The 17,997-nt window shown below is 38.1% G+C and overlaps 2 protein-coding genes across 2 annotated transcripts in view; one reads left to right on the top strand and one right to left on the bottom strand.

The window, feature by feature from the left end:
- The window catches only part of LOC116259983 (anaphase-promoting complex subunit 6), a 35,677-nt gene continuing 17,680 nt past the window's right edge, over positions 1 to 17,997 (bottom strand). The window contains exons 10-16 of the mRNA XM_031638030.2: positions 15,539 to 15,664; positions 14,919 to 14,988; positions 14,324 to 14,406; positions 3,767 to 3,880; positions 1,514 to 1,613; positions 564 to 599; positions 1 to 469 (exon numbers count right to left, since the gene is read on the bottom strand). Coding sequence (XP_031493890.1) covers positions 380 to 469; positions 564 to 599; positions 1,514 to 1,613; positions 3,767 to 3,880; positions 14,324 to 14,406; positions 14,919 to 14,988; positions 15,539 to 15,664 — 619 coding nt within the window. The 3' untranslated portion in view covers positions 1 to 379. The remainder of the gene's footprint in view (positions 470 to 563; positions 600 to 1,513; positions 1,614 to 3,766; positions 3,881 to 14,323; positions 14,407 to 14,918; positions 14,989 to 15,538; positions 15,665 to 17,997) is intronic.
- LOC126410409 (uncharacterized) lies at positions 8,100 to 9,695 on the top strand. The gene is made up of 2 exons (XM_050079731.1): positions 8,100 to 9,274; positions 9,568 to 9,695. The coding sequence occupies exons 1-2, from the start codon at positions 8,266 to 8,268 to the stop codon at positions 9,609 to 9,611; spliced, it is 1,053 nt and encodes a 350-aa protein (XP_049935688.1). The 5' UTR covers positions 8,100 to 8,265; the 3' UTR covers positions 9,612 to 9,695.

Here is a 17,997-nt window from a genome sequence, read left to right on the forward strand (position 1 = left end):
TGAAGACAGCGAAAGAACAATATAAATTAATTCAAACAAATACAAAATCATGTGTATAAACAACGCATTGTATCAGATGATTTCTACACTATTCAACATGATGATAATCTGCACGCTGTGCAAAAGGTAACCAGCAGGCCCTTCTATAATACAACATGAATCTCAGGCGCAACAGTGACTTTCAGATATTGTGAATCTGAAAGGCATGTAGACCAAACAGCCACCAGGTGGATCTCTAATCTCTAGCAGTTGGACTATGGTTTACCAGCTCAAGGACTTGGTACACCCAGCAAGTACAATTGTAACCTTAGGTGCTAGTACATAGCCGAGCCAGGCCACATCACGTCGGCAAACTAAGATAGAGTTTGGGTGGCCAAAGTCAAAAATCATGCCGGAATTTGGCATCATCAACAAGTGCAATTGACAGCATTTCTGTACAGAACTTGTCATCCACCTTCAACGCCAAAGCCTATACATCACAAAATTAGGATCCTATCTATGTCACATGGAGAGAGAGAAAGAGAGAGAGAGAGAGAGAGAGAGTAATTCATATATATACTAACCTTATGATAATATGTAATAGCTGCATCAAAATTGTTCTGAAGAAATGATAAACACATCAACACATTAAAAGAGAATATAACGCCAGGTGGGAAAAACCATTCACTTGTAAAGAACAAAAGAAAATGCATGTGATTAGCTGAGCGTACTTGCTACATTCCAGAAAAGCAGAAAGACCAATGTCAAGGCCCTGTATTTGGGCCACTCAAGCTAAACCAACAGTAAGGCTGGTAATGACTGGTGATCATGCCTACATAAAATATGCAGCCTATTGTATAATAATAGCTGTCATGCTTAAGCTTTTCACGATGCCAACACCCAAGTAGCAGGTGCTGCAGATCCAAGCTTGAAGAAGAAACTAAATAACACCTTAATGAAACGAAATTACCAAAATAAAAAAAAAATACACTAGCTGGATTTTAGTCCAGCAAGTGACAAACAGTTTATTGTTACTTATGGACTCAGTTCCATAAAAGACCAAGAAAATGACTAGTGCAACCACAGAGAAGACTGCAATACTCACATGATGGTCAGGAAAGACAACGCTTGGGAAGCAAATAAATGCACAAAAATAATTGAGATTGCTCATAAATATAGAACCAATTAAAAATTATTTTTGCTGAACAGGGCACACACACATCCATACACCAACGCTGATCTCCGGTCATCCTTTTCAGATAATGTGAATTCTATGGTTCTACCATAGTAAATTATTACAAAGTGATGCAAACAATTTAAAGATGGACATATTTAGGTGTTATTGTGGGAAACTGCTATTTTAGTGTATAAAATCATATTCAGAAGGCCAAATCTGACAGCATGAACTGGTAAAGGATACCACTTCACTTCTAAAAGCAGATGACAAAATGCTTCACACATTAATTGAAAAATGTTACTTTGTGTCGCAATGATAAAGGCACCAAAGATCAGAAAATGAAAAATGGTTGTATACCTGAAGATGGTAGGTGTATGCAAGACCTGCATAAGTACTTAAACTTCTGTTTGAGAGAAGCAATGCTTTCTCATAATACGAAATGGCTTCAGGGTATCGCCTGAAAAGGGAAAAAGGAGAACGTCCAACATTTAAGGAAACCAGTCAACATACAGTTTAACCCTGAGAATGCCCTATTCAAACGCATGGAATGTGTCAATATGTGGGCAGCCAGAAAAGCAAGAAAGAGAGCTAAGGGACGCGAATCCAAAGAATAACTTTATAAAATGCACTTATATGGTGTTGCCTGATACTTGTGACTACTTTCCTAAATTTTTAGGTTTGACAGGAATTCCAAAAACAACTGTAGCAGAACCAAATTGTGAGAAAATTAAGTCACATGGGTACTGGTACATGTATGGTATGGTGAAGCAAGTATGGGTACGATAGTTATAAAAAATGTGGGCACTGGACACGACAACATATATATATATATATATATATATATATAGACACACATTCAGACAGAATCCCACAAAAAAATTGCACACTGGTTTAAATCATTTTGAATAAGGTTTAATGTATATATACAAAATCTCACAAAATTCATGCATTTTTCAAAAAGAAAAAGGATTTAATGTATTTTGGATCTTGATGTGTTCAAGTACCAGAATTGGAGTATCGAAACAAGTACGAGGACAACTTTATTGTGTACCTGTGAACTCGCAAGGAAATTTTGGGATGGCAGTGCACAACCACAAAATCAAGAAAAACATGCTTTGTATAAAAAACATAGCAATGAACATTCACCAATTTTCCATAAGATTATGTCAGAACACATCAAGAAATAAAATTTTTAAGTCTTATAAATCATGAAATGAATGTATTCAAATAAAAACAGGATCATTCATCATCATTATTTTCATTATCATTGCAATTTGCATCATCTCCTTCAAACTCAATATCCTCCCGGAAGTGTTATTCTCATTAACCTCATCTTCCACTTTTGACGGTTTACCATAGCCATTTCTCCTTCTTCCATATCCTTTTCTAGCTTTTTTGCTTTTAAAGCATTAATCGTGACCATACATATGTTGCTATCTCACAAATGCTGGCATTGGCATGGGTTTATCAATGCACAAACCTCCTTTTCATGCATCCAACTAAATGGTGTTTCATCCAAGAGTTCCTGTTGATAATTCTTCTTTTAAAATTATTACAAATGATTCTCAACCGACTTTTTCCCCTTCACCAATGCCCACTATTGCAATGCAGGGTCATTTGGTGGTATCTGAAAACAATAGAAATGTACAGCAAAAAATGAGATTTTATATCTCCTAGGAAAGAAATTGGAAATCCTTCTTTCTTCAACACTAAATTGATTTTCTACACACAAATTTAGCTTCAAATCAACATTTTCTTCCTTAAATGAGAAAATCACTCTCACAACAACTCCTAATAGTGTCTAGGACTTGAGTATGAAGGGGCTTTTAAAACCCAAAACCAAATACTGTGACTCAGATACCCTTTGTTCAGCCTTCCTCGTATTGTGTGATAAGATATGGCCCTGTATCATATGATATGATGAGATATGGGACCATTACACCCTTGGAAGCAGTTATAGTTTCAGGGTTGTAACTTAACTGATTCCTTCAAAAGTTACAGTAAAGAGATGCCTAACCTTTTCATATTGTTAATGCACCTAAGTTTTTCTATGTTTAGTCAAATTAATTGTTAAATCATTAAAGGTACACCATTTTATTCTCTTAAAAATAACATCAAGAATATCTTTAACTTCATTAATACAAGTAGGCTTTCCTTGAAAATTTTCTATATTTATATTTTATATATTAATAACCTAAGATATTTGGATATAATTGTTCATGATCTAATTGTCAGATATAGTTAAGAAAGATAATACGAACTAATGAACTTGTTATTTTTCTTTATTGAAGGTATTTTGGTCCTTTTATGAAATTAACGCAAACTCATTACGAAATTAATCCAAACTCAAGCCAGTAATAACCTAGGCTTAATGGGAAAATCGTTGATTTTGATTAATGGTGCAAAAGTTAGGCATCTTAGGTCTGTTTTTCGTTATGACCAACTATGTATGTGTATTTTTTAACATTCCCTTATATTTTTGTACTTGTTATTTTAGGTATGTGCACGCACACAAACATACATCACAACAGTTAACACCAAGATAAAAAGCTAAGGCTGTCTACCACAACCAAGTGAACATCAAAAGTACTCAATGAAAGAAATACGCACTTGAGCTTCCTTAATGAGTGCGCAAGATTCACCAATGTCGGTTCCCATGTTTCACATAAAGAAGTAGGAACACATGTCAAAGTCTTTTCAAACCACCTGACAGCTTTTTGATACCTGTGGATATGGAACAAACAAAGTGAAGTTGAGAAACAGTATGAGAAATAGTCATAAAGAAAAACAAGAACCAAAAGCCAAAAGGATGTACAAGACTCAAATGGAGAAGCCAAAAAACCTAAAAACAATTCCTCAGTTGGCTATGGGAAAGATGGTTAAGATGCAGCTTTTGAAATGCCCATGGAGTCGAAAGAAGAAAAATAAAAGCTTAGGACAGTGCATAATAGCTTGGTCTATGTACTGCAGCTGCAGCTTCCATAAGGTCATGAGTCCCTGACAGTTTCTACTTTCTCCATATGATGAATAATGCATAAGTACATGTCTGCACACATTTCCATCCAAAATATCTCTGTGTCACAAAAAATGGGTTTTTAAAAAAAAAACACGAAAAAAATCAATAAATTAAATTGCCATGTAAAACTTTTAAAAAACATGTTTTTTGGAAAAAAAACGTTAAAAAGGAAAAAATATTTTTAGTGAGTTTTTTTTGCTTTTTTCGTTTTTTTTTATTTTTTTCATGTTTTTTAATGCCAAACATTTTTTTTATTTTCTATTTTTTATTTGTAGCAAATCTACTTCCTTTTTATGTTTGTGTTATTAGTTTCTCACTTATTTTATTTTTCCCCCATTTTTAGTTTTTTTTTTTTAATTTTAGAAATTGACTGTATTTTTTTTCATTTTTTTAAAGCTTGTCGTATTATACCTGAGAAAAACCTCGCCGTATAGAACTTTGAAACGTTATTTGTGACTATGATATCTATGTACAAAACATTTCCCTTATAGAAACATGTATTTACCTAGGCCTATGTCACATGGCTATTGGTATATGTGTGTGTGCTGGTTTTCAGGGAGGGGGAAAAAAACTGACGGCAGATGAGAAAACCTGCATCCCCAGTGCACCCAGTGTGCTACCAACTCGGGTGCAGCAGTCTATTTGCAGCACCATGTGACATAAACAAAGATTCTCACGAAAGACCCTTATAACCATCAAAATAGGTCTAGCACGATATGCTTTCAGTTCAGGTTTTTGAAGATAGTAAGTAGATTTTTGTCATCAAATAAGCAAGTTAGTCTAGTCTTCTTTTCTCTCATCCATTCAAACGCCTACATCCTCAAGCATTCTGAAAATGGTCACACATCTTTGCACATCCTATCTCTGTCTGCATTCACACCCATGTGACCAATATTTGAGTCTCGTCATGCTTCCAAAACTATGTAACATGGATGCAACTAAGGAGGTCCCGCGCCCACATTGACACAACACAAGTGCAGGTGCAGCACCAGACCCAATCAATGCCCGTCAAGTGTTGTCGGCCATGCTGGTCTATAATCATCCACATTTAGACACGCACATTGAAACGAGTTGAGTGCAGTCAACCAATGCCAAGGACCAACTTCATCCTTTTTAAGTCCTTAATAATTAAAAAGTATTAAGAAAGGGGTTTAGGGCTCAATCAACCCCCCCCCCCCCCCAAAAAAAAAAAAAGAAAACTGTTTGAGCCTGCATAGTGCACAGTCTCCTTTCTCCCAGCAACCGAGTGCACAGTCTCCTTTCTCCCAGCAACCGACTATCTCCTCTCTGGTGTGCATCTCCTCCCCATTGCAACAGGCAATCTCCCTTTCAGTGACATGCCTTTTTTTTGTCCTTTTCTGACATTCTTGCTGGAGCAAGAAGCATGTAGCTGATGTCCTATCCCCCTCCACCAAGATTTCTTTCGCTTTCTGATGACCCTTCTTCTCTCTAGTTATGTGCTTTCCTCCTTTCTTTCCCTCTGGTGGTGCTCCATAATTTGATGGTTTTACAATTTTTTTTTATCTGTGCCTGTGTATATGTTTTTTCTGTTGCATTGCTGTTTATTTCTGTTTCAGTATGTTTGGTTTTTTATTCACATCCTAGATTCATGGACTGTTTATATATACAGTCTTTTTAGTAGATACATATGCTTTTTTGTATATGTGTTTGCTGTTTTTATATATGGTTACACAGGTGAGGTAACTTAATCTAATTTCTGAAGGACTGTTGCGCTTCTATGTTTGCTGTTGTCTGTTATTCATTACATGACCGTTTTCTGAAACATGACTGTTTTCAGTTATATATTATTTGTCGTTTTACTCTTATATATATATATATATGTATGTATGTATGTATGTAACCAGGTGAGGTAACTTAACCCAATTTCTGAAGGACTGTTACGCTTCTATGTTTGCTGTTGTCTGTTATTCGTTACATGACCGTTTTCTGAAATATGAGTGTTTTCATTTGTACATTATTGTCGTTTCACTATTCTATATATATATATATATATGCACTAATGTTGTTTATACAGTTATAACTTACCATACTGTTATATATATGTTGTGTATAACCTCTAATATATATGTCAGCACTAAATAAATGCCACTTGTCGTACTCTGACAAATGTCTGAAGCTGATAAACAAAGCATATATATATACATATATATATATGCTTTGTTTATCAGCTTCAAACATTTTCCAGAGTATGACAACTGATAAGGGGCATTGCTTTCTTATATATCCAATGTTGTTACATATGCTGCTTACGTGATATGTTAACTCGAATAGCCTGTTAATTTGTTTTATTTGGTCGAATTATTCTATCAATGATCAGAAATTTAGACAATTTTGTATTGCATACATACATACATATATATACATGTACATACATACATACATATATATAGATATACACACACACACACACACACCCTCAATGCACCTGCGCCCAAATTTTCTTAAAATTCACCACACCTGCACCCAAGTTTTCCTGAAATTTGATGAACCTGCATCCTGCACCTGTATGGAATAATCCCAAAACCTTATTTTTGGAAAGAAATTTTAGATGTTAGAACAGCTTTGATTTTGATTTCCTAATCTATCAAAGTGTTTTCTTCTTGTCATGATTGTCAGGTTTAGAAGATGAGATCAAAATCTGCAAACCAAGAGAAGAAGAATACCGAGGAACAGGGCTTCAGCCTGTCACAATTTCCAATATGGACTGCATCCTATTATCCTTCATATATGGAACTTTCAACATTTTCAATGTCCTGCAGTACAAAAGAATAATGCACAAATGTGCCTATATATACACACCCCATACAAATGAGATGATAATACACTTTCGATCTAGATCAAATCTGAAACTGATCCAATCCATCATCAAAACACCTTATTATCCTCCATCCATATTGTTGAAATACAGACAACTTGTCCTCTAAAAACTAAAATTTGCTTTCGTCAATTCTTTTATAAAGCGGCCTACCACCCGAGTTTTCAATGAAATGATCTCCAATTGATCTTCAATATTCTTTCTAATGAAGTGCTAGCCTATCTCAACTATAATAAATAGGATCAAAATAATATCTGATGGCACTCCGATTATCACAAATAAAAGAGATTTTGAAACTGGCTTCTCCAATTTGATTTAATAGATGTCCAGTCAGTCTCAATGGTAATCGATATTCAACTTCCAAATTTGATTTGGCTACCTTTTTTCTTTTCTAATGCTCGACAACAACAGGTTTCCGTTAACATATGTGCTCCAAAACAGATCTCCTTTCATCAAGATCTCTTGCCCAATACACAACATATAAATAACAATTTCATGCATACCTTTATTCCTCTAATTCTTCTTGTTGACGGGTTTTGTTGTTCGGGTCCGGATCCGTACCCGATCCGGTTTGTCCTAATTAGGACTACTTATACTTCTGTAAACCCTAATCTTTGAGTTAATGAAGTGTTGAAGAGAGAGAGTGTCTGGAGGCTAGTGGGCACCAGACCTCCTCACCCGTGGTTTTTCTTCCCTCGAGTCGAGGGTTTTCCACGTTACATCCGTGTGCTTTCTTCTTCTCTCGTGCACATTTTGTTTCTACATGGTATCAGAGCCAGGTTGGACTTGGAGAAAACAAAATCTGTTTTTTTGTTCTATGGTTGTGAAGTTCCAACCCTGACTGCCGCCGCCGCTACCACCGTCGCCGTCGCTACCACCACCGCCGCCGCTGCCCTTGCTGCGCCGCCGCTGCCCTTGCTGCGCCGCCGCTGCCCTTGCTGCGCCGCCGCTGCCCTGGCCGTGACCGTGACCACCGCCGCTGCCCTTGCTGCCCCGCCGTGGCTGTGACCGCTGCTGCGTCGCTGGTGTCGTGACTGTCGACGCCAACGTCTCTGCTGACGCCTCCGCCGCCGCGGACGTCCGACGTCGTCGCCTCTTCTCGGCGCGCGCTGCCAAGCGCGGCCCTCTGCTTCCGCCGCGTCCTGCTGCTTCCGCAGCTCCCGCCACTTCCGCCGTTGATCCCCGACTGCGTCATCTCACCTCTTCTCTCGGTTGCTGCTGTGTGTGTTCTTTGGCAGCCACTTCTACCTCGTGATCATGGCTGACTCGTCTTCTTCTTCAGTCAACACTACTCTGCCTGATGTTGTGTCTGCGCGGACTGATCATGTACCGGTTCAGGTTACCACCATTCAACTTACCAAGGAGAACTATTCCCGATGGTCTGCTGCGATTACCATGGGGATTGCTGGGCGAGGACGCATTGCCTATGTGAATGGGAGAAAGGTTGAACCTGCTGCAGATAGTCTGGCTTGGGATACATGGTTTCTTGAAGACAACCAGGTCAAAACCTGGATTGTCAATTCAGTGTCCCCGGATATCCAACCCCTCATTCTTCGTAAGAAGACTGCAAGGGATATGTGGATTATTTTGGAGCAGATGTATGGCCAAAAGAAAAGAAAAGTTCGTGTGTATCAACTTATGAAGGATGTGTATTCCCTGCGACAAGGTGCTCTCTCGGTTGCAGACTTTTATGCAGCATTAAAATCTAAGTGGGAGGACCTTGACTATCACTCTGATATTCCATGGAGGTGTCCTCACGACCAGATGCAGTACATGACTGATAAATGGGAAAACAGGGTATTCCTTTTCTTATCCGGACTGAATGATGACTTTGAAAATATAAGGGGTCAGATTCTTAACTCTGACGAATCATTTAGTATTGAAGATGTCTATTCCCGTGTTGAAGCTGAAGAACAGAGAAGGCTGCTCTCTAGTGGACGAAAGGGGGAAGAACAGTCTGCCTATGTTAGCCGTGCCCCTGTTGGAACTCCTCGTTCTTCCCGAAAATGTACTCATTGCAAAAAACTTGGTCATACTAGGGATTTTTGTTGGGACCTGTATCCAGAGAAGAAGGATAATAGGGGGAGGTCTTCGAGTGGGAAGAAGCCTGTATCGTCTGCAACAAGTCTGAGTGATGGGAAAGGTTCTATTTCTGCAGAGCAGATTCGTGAGCTACGAGCATATTTGAGCAAGATTGATGTTGGTCAGGCAGATACACCAGATGAGGTGAAGATCAATCAGGCATTGGCTGTTTCAGGGGGAGAAGGTACTTCTTCTATGGGTGAATGGATTGTTGACAGCGGTGCCACTCATCACATGACTGGCAACCCCAAGCTTTTCCATGACTACAAGCTATCCTCGGGAAAGGAACGTGTGTCCCTTGCCGATGGTTCCTTTACTTCAGTGGCAGGGAAAGGGAGTCTTTCCTTGTTAAATAATTTTTTAGTTCATGATGCCTTACATGTTCCTCATCTTCCCTTAAATTTGTTATCTGTTAGTAAGATTACCAAGGAACTGAAGTGTGAGCTTATATTTTCTGAAAAACGTTGTGTTTTGCAGGACTTGGTGACAGGGAAGAGGATTGGGATTGGTTTGGTGTCTGATGGGCTGTATCGGCTTCCTATACGCGTTGTCACAGCTCTTATGTCAGCAGTCTGCAGAACAGAGAAGAAGGAGGAAGAGTGTCGTCAGTTATTTTTGTTTTGGCATGAACGCCTTGGTCATCTCCCATTTGGGATTTTGCAACATTTGTTCCCTGAACTATGTTCTAGTTTAAACATTTCCATGTTATCATGTGATGTGTGTCAGTTTGCGAAGCATGTTAGAGCTTCTTATCCAATTTCAAATAGTCGTTCTAATAAAGCTTTCTCCTTGGTTCATTCTGATGTGTGGGGGCCTTCGGGCATTCATTCTCGTGGTGGTTTTCAATACTTTATAACCTTTATAGATGATTATTCAAGATGTACCTTTGTGTATTTGTTGAAAGATCGTAGTGAGGTGCCTCACATTATTGAAACTTTCATCCTCCTAGTGGAAAACCAATATGGACATTCTGTCAAGACTTTTCGGTCTGATAATGCTCGTGAATATCTGTGTCTCACTGTTGAAGAATTCTTTCGAAAGAGGGGGATTGTTCATGAGACATCCTGTAGTTATACCCCCCCTCAAAATGGGGTTGCTGAGAGGAAAAATCGTCAGTTGCTCAATGTCACCCGAGCCATACTGTTCCAAAGACATCTCCCAAAATACTATTGGGGTGATGCAATCCTTACTAGTGTCTACTTGATTAATCGCATGCCCACTCGTGTGCTAAAGGGTCGTACTCCATACTCTATGCTTCCAGGGAGTAGTCAACCTTTTCATCTTCCTCCTCGAGTCTTTGGATGTGTGTGTTTCATACATAACCACAGCCCCAATGTAAAAAAACTTGATCCCAAATCTATTAAGGGCATCTTTCTTGGGTATTCTTCCACTCAAAAAGGTTATAAATGTCTAGATCCTACCACTGGTCGTCTTCACATTACCAAAGATGTCACATTCTTGGAACATGTTTCCTATTTTGGTGAGAATTCTCTTCAGGGGGAGAAATTGATGTCTAAGGAAGAGTATTCTCCCACACAGGAAATTCAGTTTACAGACTTTATGGATTACAGGCGTGAAGAGAATCCTGTTGCCAAGGTGCTTGGCAAAGATGAAGATGGCAAAGATGAAGAGGGGACGACTACTGATGTACATGAACAGGAGAAGGAGGGAGAGCATCCTTTGGTGACAGAACAAGAGGGTAATCGTATGTTTGGACAGGTGTATTCCAGGAGAAGAGCTTGTACTGACAAGGTGATTGATGATGAGGAGGTTACACCGAATCCCAATCCTACTTCTTCCTTGGATGATCCAAGTCGTGTTCAGAAGCAAGATGTTGGAAAAGAAAAGGAGGATCTTCCTATTGCCTTGAGAAAGGGGGTCAGGTCATGTACCCAGCACCCTATTGGTAACTTCGTATCTTACTCTAGATTGAGCACTGACTATAAATGTTTTGTATCCTCCTTGGCTGTGGTTGTGATTCCCAGGAATGCTACAGAGGCTCAGGGTGACACTAAGTGGTCTCATGCAATGAAAGAAGAGATGGAAGCTTTAGACAGAAATCAGACATGGGAGGTGGTTGATATTCCTGAAGCAGCCCACTTGGTTGGGTCGAAGTGGGTCTACACTGTTAAGTACAAACCAGATGGTAGCATTGAAAGGTACAAAGCACGATTGGTGGCCAAGGGGTTCAGTCAGAAATATGGGATCGACTACTTAGAGACGTTTGGTCCTGTTGCAAAGATGAAGACTGTTAGAGTTATTATTTCATTGGCGGTGCTGAAGGGTTGGGAGATGTGCCAACTTGATGTAAAAAATGCCTTTCTCAATGGAGATCTCGAAGAGGAAGTGTACATGTGCATGCCACCAGGTTTTGAGAAGCCTGGAAAATGTTGTAAATTGAAGAAAGCTTTGTATGGGCTGAAACAGTCTCCCCGAGCATGGTTTGAACGGCTCAGACTTGTTATGAAGAAACATGGCTACAAACAAGGAAATGGAGATCATACCCTGTTTGTAAAGAGAAGAGAGAGTAAAGTTACTCTACTATTGGTTTATGTTGATGATATGATTGTTACAGGTGATGATAAGGAAGAGATAGCAAGATTAAAGGGTTTACTATCTACTGAATTCGATCTAAAAGATCTTGGTAAGCTGAAGTATTTTCTGGGTATTGAAATTGCTAGATCAGGTACAACTCTTGTACTTAGTCAAAGGAAGTATACCCTGGATCTACTAAAGGAGACAGGAAAACTGGGATGCAGACCAGCCTCTACTCCTATAGATGCTGGGCATAAACTTGGTAGCAAAGATGGAGAACTGTTGGGTGAAGAAGCTAAAGGGAGATATCAACGTCTAGTTGGCAAACTGATTTATCTCACTCTGACTAGACCTGATATCACATTTGCTGTAAATGTGATGAGCCAGTTCATGCATGCACCTACAGATATGCACTTGAAGGCTGTAGATAGAATTTTGTGCTACTTGAAGAAGAATCCCGGAAAGGGACTTCTATATGTGCAACAAAGATCTATTGAAGTTGAAGGGTATTCTGATGCAGACTGGGCAGGCTGTGTTGACACCAGAAGATCTACTTCAGGATACTGCGTCTACTTGGGGGGAAATTTGGTTGTTTGGAGAAGCAAGAGACAAGATGTGTGTTCCCGCTCGAGTGCAGAGGCTGAATATAGGGCTGTGGCTACTGGGGTATCAGAATTGTTATGGCTGAAGATCTTACTGACAGATATTGGAATAGAGATTGAAGGGCCTATGAGGATGTATTGTGATAATAAGTCTGCAATTAACTTGGCTAACAACCCGGTTCTTCATGATCGAACAAAGCATGTGGAGATCGACCGTCACTTCATCAGAGAAAGAATTGATGCTAAGGAATTAACGCTACCTTACATGAAGTCTGAAGACCAAACTGTTGATGTCCTAACCAAGGCCTTAAGTGTAACTCCATTTGAGAGAAATGTATCCAAGTTGGGCATGTTTGATATGTATGCCCAACTTGAGGGGGAGTGTTGACGGGTTTTGTTGTTCGGGTCCGGATCCGTACCCGATCCGGTTTGTCCTAATTAGGACTACTTATACTTCTGTAAACCCTAATCTTTGAGTTAATGAAGTGTTGAAGAGAGAGAGTGTCTGGAGGCTAGTGGGCACCAGACCTCCTCACCCGTGGTTTTTCTTCCCTCGAGTCGAGGGTTTTCCACGTTACATCCGTGTGCTTTCTTCTTCTCTCGTGCACATTTTGTTTCTACACTTCTTATACAGGATCCTTGTCTCCAATTATACCATTTAGATACCTCAGCATTTTGTTCACAGCATCTATATGTCCTGTCTGTGGTTCATGCATGAATTATGATGATTTATTGTCAAGGCAAGTACAAGTAAGAAACAGCTATATTTTTTATATATTGTGGGGTCACAACACAAGTCTCCATCTTGAGAACTAAGTTTTTTGTGTAAGACACTTAATGTAGGCAATAGTTACAAAAATTGCTGATTTTTCCAAAACAAGTAAGAAAACAATGTAAAAAATTTAAAAAAAAAAAGCAGGAAGAATCACAATATTTTGGAAATATCATGCTTTTATTACACTTTTATCATATTTTTTACTGTTTTTTCTGTTTTATCAAGAAAATGTTTTCAATATGTTTTAAATGTGTGTTTTTTTTTAATATTTCAATAAGTCTTTCGCATTTTGATTAATTGTATTGATTTTTATAACACGTTCTGCTTTATTGCTTTCTTCTTGAATCACTGACAGAATGATATCGTGATAGCTTAGTACTTGAGAAAGGAAGAATCTCTTGACTTGAAGAAAACAGCATTCTTTTGAAGTTAATAACAAACCCAAACCCAACCTTGCTTTGGTACCACATCAAATTTAGAAGAACCAAAATTTGTCAAAAGGTGAAGAAAACATCGAAATGGGGGTTAGCCTGCCACATGACATGTTATCCTTCGTTATACATGACAGTTACAACATTTTCAATGGACAGTGGGCAAAAATAATATACAAAATACCACTATAAAAAAAAGGCTCACACAGATTAATGGATACCACAATTTGGATGTGAATCATATCTGAAAGTGATCCAGTCCATCATCATCACACCTTAGTAATTACAACTCTAAAGAAATCATTGAGTCACTAAATGCCGGGCATTTTTCTGATTGACCAAAGTTTTGAAGGAATAACAAGTTAACAAGTCCATTAGGCTTCTTATAACAATATCCTTTTTGGATTAAATACCAAGTTCATAAAGTTAATTTAAGTCCATGTTTTCTCCATGAGGCTTCTTAAAGTGTTCAGGTTATCAGGGTGAAATGCAGCCTCAATTCGTAGTTCTGCCACACGGCATAAGGCTAAGATTGGTCCTAGGAAACCCCTCCCAAACCCTCAAAGTAGAATTGGCATGGCCATTAGTGGTCAGAATGATTCCATCATGAACAAATTACTGCTTACTTATAGCCTGATTGATCTTGTCATACAAACATTGTAGTAATGCTCCAAGGTTATGTTATATTAAGAAGAGTAAAGAACCCAAACAAAGCGTATTTCCTTTGACATTCTCAAATTGCAACAGAAATGATGAATCATTGAATGGAAAGGAAAAAAACTAAACAAGTACATTCTATGTTGTATAGACATTTAGGAGTTACAGTGCAGAAAGCAAGGAGACTTTATGATCTCAGTAAAAGTATTATGATGCCAGTGAAAGTATCATACTCTTTCATGCGATAAGAAACTACCCCAAGTTCGTTGAATACAAGGGGATCTGAAGGACATAAAGCCTTTGCCTGCATAAAAAACTTAACCAGAAAAAGAACATGTGAACTGGTTGCACTATAAGCCAAACACAAGAACCATGATGAAAATTGAGTTACGAGAGCGAAATGAAAAAAGGATAAGGCAGTCATCATACATGGTTTTAACTTTTAAGTAACAAATGCATGCTAAAAATTTTGAGGAGAATCCAATCACAAAACGATCTTTCCATGAGCTTAAGAAAGTTGAGAAATACTAGCAGAACAATATTACTGTTGTCTGAAATTAGTAAGAAAGGAAACGCAATAACAATCACAATGCAGCTTGTTAGCTCATAAGCATTTCCTTGTGTGTTGTTAGCAGTTGTAAAAATATTTTGGAGCAGAAGAGAAGATTGTGTTAAGTGTGCTGAACAGAAACAAGCAAACATAAAGCCATGCCACTTTGGAATAGAAGAGCTACGAAAACCAAAAGTATATGTGGAACACCAGGCATCTTCAATTATTAACTGCAAATGCACATTAAGGCTTACAAGAGGATAAAATAAAGTTGATACCTGTTCAGCAAGTTTAAAGCAATGAATACGCATATATTCCATCCCGAAGTATAGATTAGGCAAATGACATCTGTAATGGGAGTCCTCATTAGCACATAACTTCTTACTTTCTAATGAAACAGAAACTCTCAGTGCAACAGCACAATTAAACTGAACAAGGATTCGCATTAATGTTAGTAAGACCATTAAGGAATATGTTGGCAAGCAATTAAAATGGGCAACCATGTGAGGCAAATCATTCAGCAGTATTGCATTGTAAAGGTTTTAACCTGATTTTAAAATTAAAATATTTTTTTCTCATGCCTAACAAGATATGGCAAGCCCACATACCTGACATTTCTAATAATTCTTCAAATACCAATTGATAAGTGACCACATCAGTTCACAAGAACTCACATAAAGCTTCATATTGATTTAGCAAGGAAAAGGAGAATGCTCATATGAACAAAGCTCAAAGAACATAAAGAATCAGTTTCAAAACATGACAAAAAAAACTAAACCATTTTCCACCAGTATCCACTCTAAAATTAAAAGAAACACATATTTGATGTGGAATACATCAAGGACATGAAAGAAAAAAATCATATAGACCAAATATCAGAGGCCAAATTGCTAATTACCCAGGAAATAGACGTGCTGCAGTTCGAAATGCAGCCATTGCATGGTCACCCTCTTCTTTTGCAGCATGAGCATTTCCATAACATATCCAAGCTGCAGCAAATGTTCCATCCAAACTTGTTGCTTTACTGTGAATAGATTAAATGGTCAATGAAGTGATACCAAATCAACAAAACAGCAGCAGAAGGGAGGCAACAATAAAAAAGGAAGTTGCACAAAATAAAAAGCCTTAATGAAAATATATGATAGTTTCAAAACCCATGCAAAAGTTCATCATCAAGGAGACAGACGAAATCAGGAAAAAAAAATCAGCAGAAGCTGCCACCCTTTTCCTTTTCCAATGGAAAGAGCACAAAATATTTTCAAGGTTGCAAGTAGAATGAAAGTTGATCTCTCTGGATATTAACCACATTTCATCTACCTCGGATGAAGAAGCAGGAGGAAGGAGACTAATGATAGGAATTAGGGAGAGATGATGGATCTGGCATGTGAAGTAAGGGAAAAATGAAGGGAACAAGAGGGAATTACAGAGAAGATGTGTCAAGCAGGAAAAGTTGGCCAAGAAAATGAATGGCATTTGGACAGAATGAAGGAAAAAGACACACCAAAGTTTGAAGAAAATAGGAGAATTCAAGAAAATGGGTTCTTTGGATGAAATCAAATGAGGAAAATGGAAGGAAGACCAAAAACCAATGGAGGTAGGGAGAGAGCAGAGATTGTGTAAAAAACCCCATTCAGAGGAATTACTCAATTGAGCAAAACATCAAAAACTGAGATAGAGCTGAATCCTGAATGCAAAGTGAGAACCTCAATGAGACAAATTTCCTGTTCAAGATCTGACATAATGATCCAGTGCAAGAGGCAACGCATATCCATAGCTGTGGGAGGACCCTTGCTTAAAAAGCTATTTGCTTATAGCAGCATTGGCCCTTAAAAAGCTATTTGCTTATAGTTATAGCAGTATTTCCCTAGGACCAATGAGAGGAGAGCAACTAGAGGAGTACATCTGAAGTATCCCAGATTGCATTAGATTAGGCTACCCATGTACCCATTCCATGTGAATACTAGGATGCTATCCCATATTATATTGGGACTTTGTGCAGCCATACCACAATCACAAAGCAATGCATTGCAGGTTGTCCACATCCAATCTTACTCCATGAATCCTCTCCTTACACTGGTAAATGCATGTAGCTTTCCTACAATTACAAAGCAACCTATTCCAGGCAGTGAACATCAATGTCACCTGGGTGCGTTTCCCAGGAGCTCGCACCCGCACCGACGCGTTGCAGGTGCGGGTGCGCTCCAGGTGCGCACCCAATCCGCACCCGATGATGAGGCGCACCGAAACCGCACCCAGGGGAGTTGGATCAAGTTCTGAGTCGAAACCAAATCCAAACCAAGTTCATCTGCGTGTATGGTTTGGATCTGGATCTGATTTCGGGATAAAACCAGATTAAAAATCCACAAAATCAAATCCCCGTCAGCCGTTGCATCTAATTTAATACATTTATAGATATATTATATGTTCTCTTTTCTCTTTCAAAAAAAACGATACAGGACTAAAGAATGGTGGCTTTCATAAAACGATCTGTTTGCCTTTTTTTCAAACATTTCTTTTTTTATTTTTTCCCATTATCATAAAAATGTATAATTTTAATTGTGTTATTCAATTTCTACGAAAAATTAATAATAATAATAATATTAATATTAATAAAATATCTTCACCGCACCGCCGCACCTAATTTTTTTGAGATGTGCCGCACCGGCACCGGCACCCGCACCCCGCATTCAGGTGACATAGGTGAACATCTACTCTTATTCCTTGCAAAGACTAATTGTTGTACTTAACACATTGCCACAGAAAACGTGTCTTATTCAAAAAAAAATGCGTATAGTACGCGAAAAATAAGCCAGCCATATAAAACATGAAAAAAACGCGTCTTTTAAAAAAAAATCGAAAAAATATAAAACATTAAGAAAACGCATATTATACGCATTTTTTTATATTTTTTATTATTTTTTATTTTTTATCATTTTCAGGATTTATTAAATGTTTTAAATTTTTAAAAAATTTGCCGAGATATTACCGAGATATACAACTTTGCCGTATTATACCCGAGAAAATCCTTATCGTATAATACTCATACACAATATATGTGACAATGACTTAACATATTATATAACGCTTTGTATAATGTAAAGTAACTAATGACTAATAGGCTAAGTCACATGGGTGTGTGGTGCAAATGCGGGTGCAGGATATGGCAAGTTCAAAAAAAAAAAAAGGGTGCGAGTGTGGCAAGGGCATGTAGATACATGCAATCACGCATGCATATATATATATATATATATATACATATATATATACATATATTATATATATAATTTGTTATACAAGTAATTCTATTTGTCTATATATTTCAATTAATTTTTACCAAGGTTACCTTAATCACATACA

This window comes from Nymphaea colorata, chromosome 9 (genome assembly GCF_008831285.2).
Source record: "Nymphaea colorata isolate Beijing-Zhang1983 chromosome 9, ASM883128v2, whole genome shotgun sequence".
In the NCBI taxonomy this organism is placed as follows: Eukaryota; Viridiplantae; Streptophyta; class Magnoliopsida; order Nymphaeales; family Nymphaeaceae; genus Nymphaea; species Nymphaea colorata.

Coding starts and splice junctions, on each gene's coding strand:
- LOC126410409 (XM_050079731.1), top strand. CDS start 8,266: ATGGCTGACTCGTCTTCTTCTTCAGTCAACACTACTCTGCCTGATGTT. Junction 9,275..9,567: donor GGCTGTTTCAGGGGGAGAAG/GTACTTCTTCTA, acceptor TGTGTTTTGCAG/GACTTGGTGACAGGGAAGAG.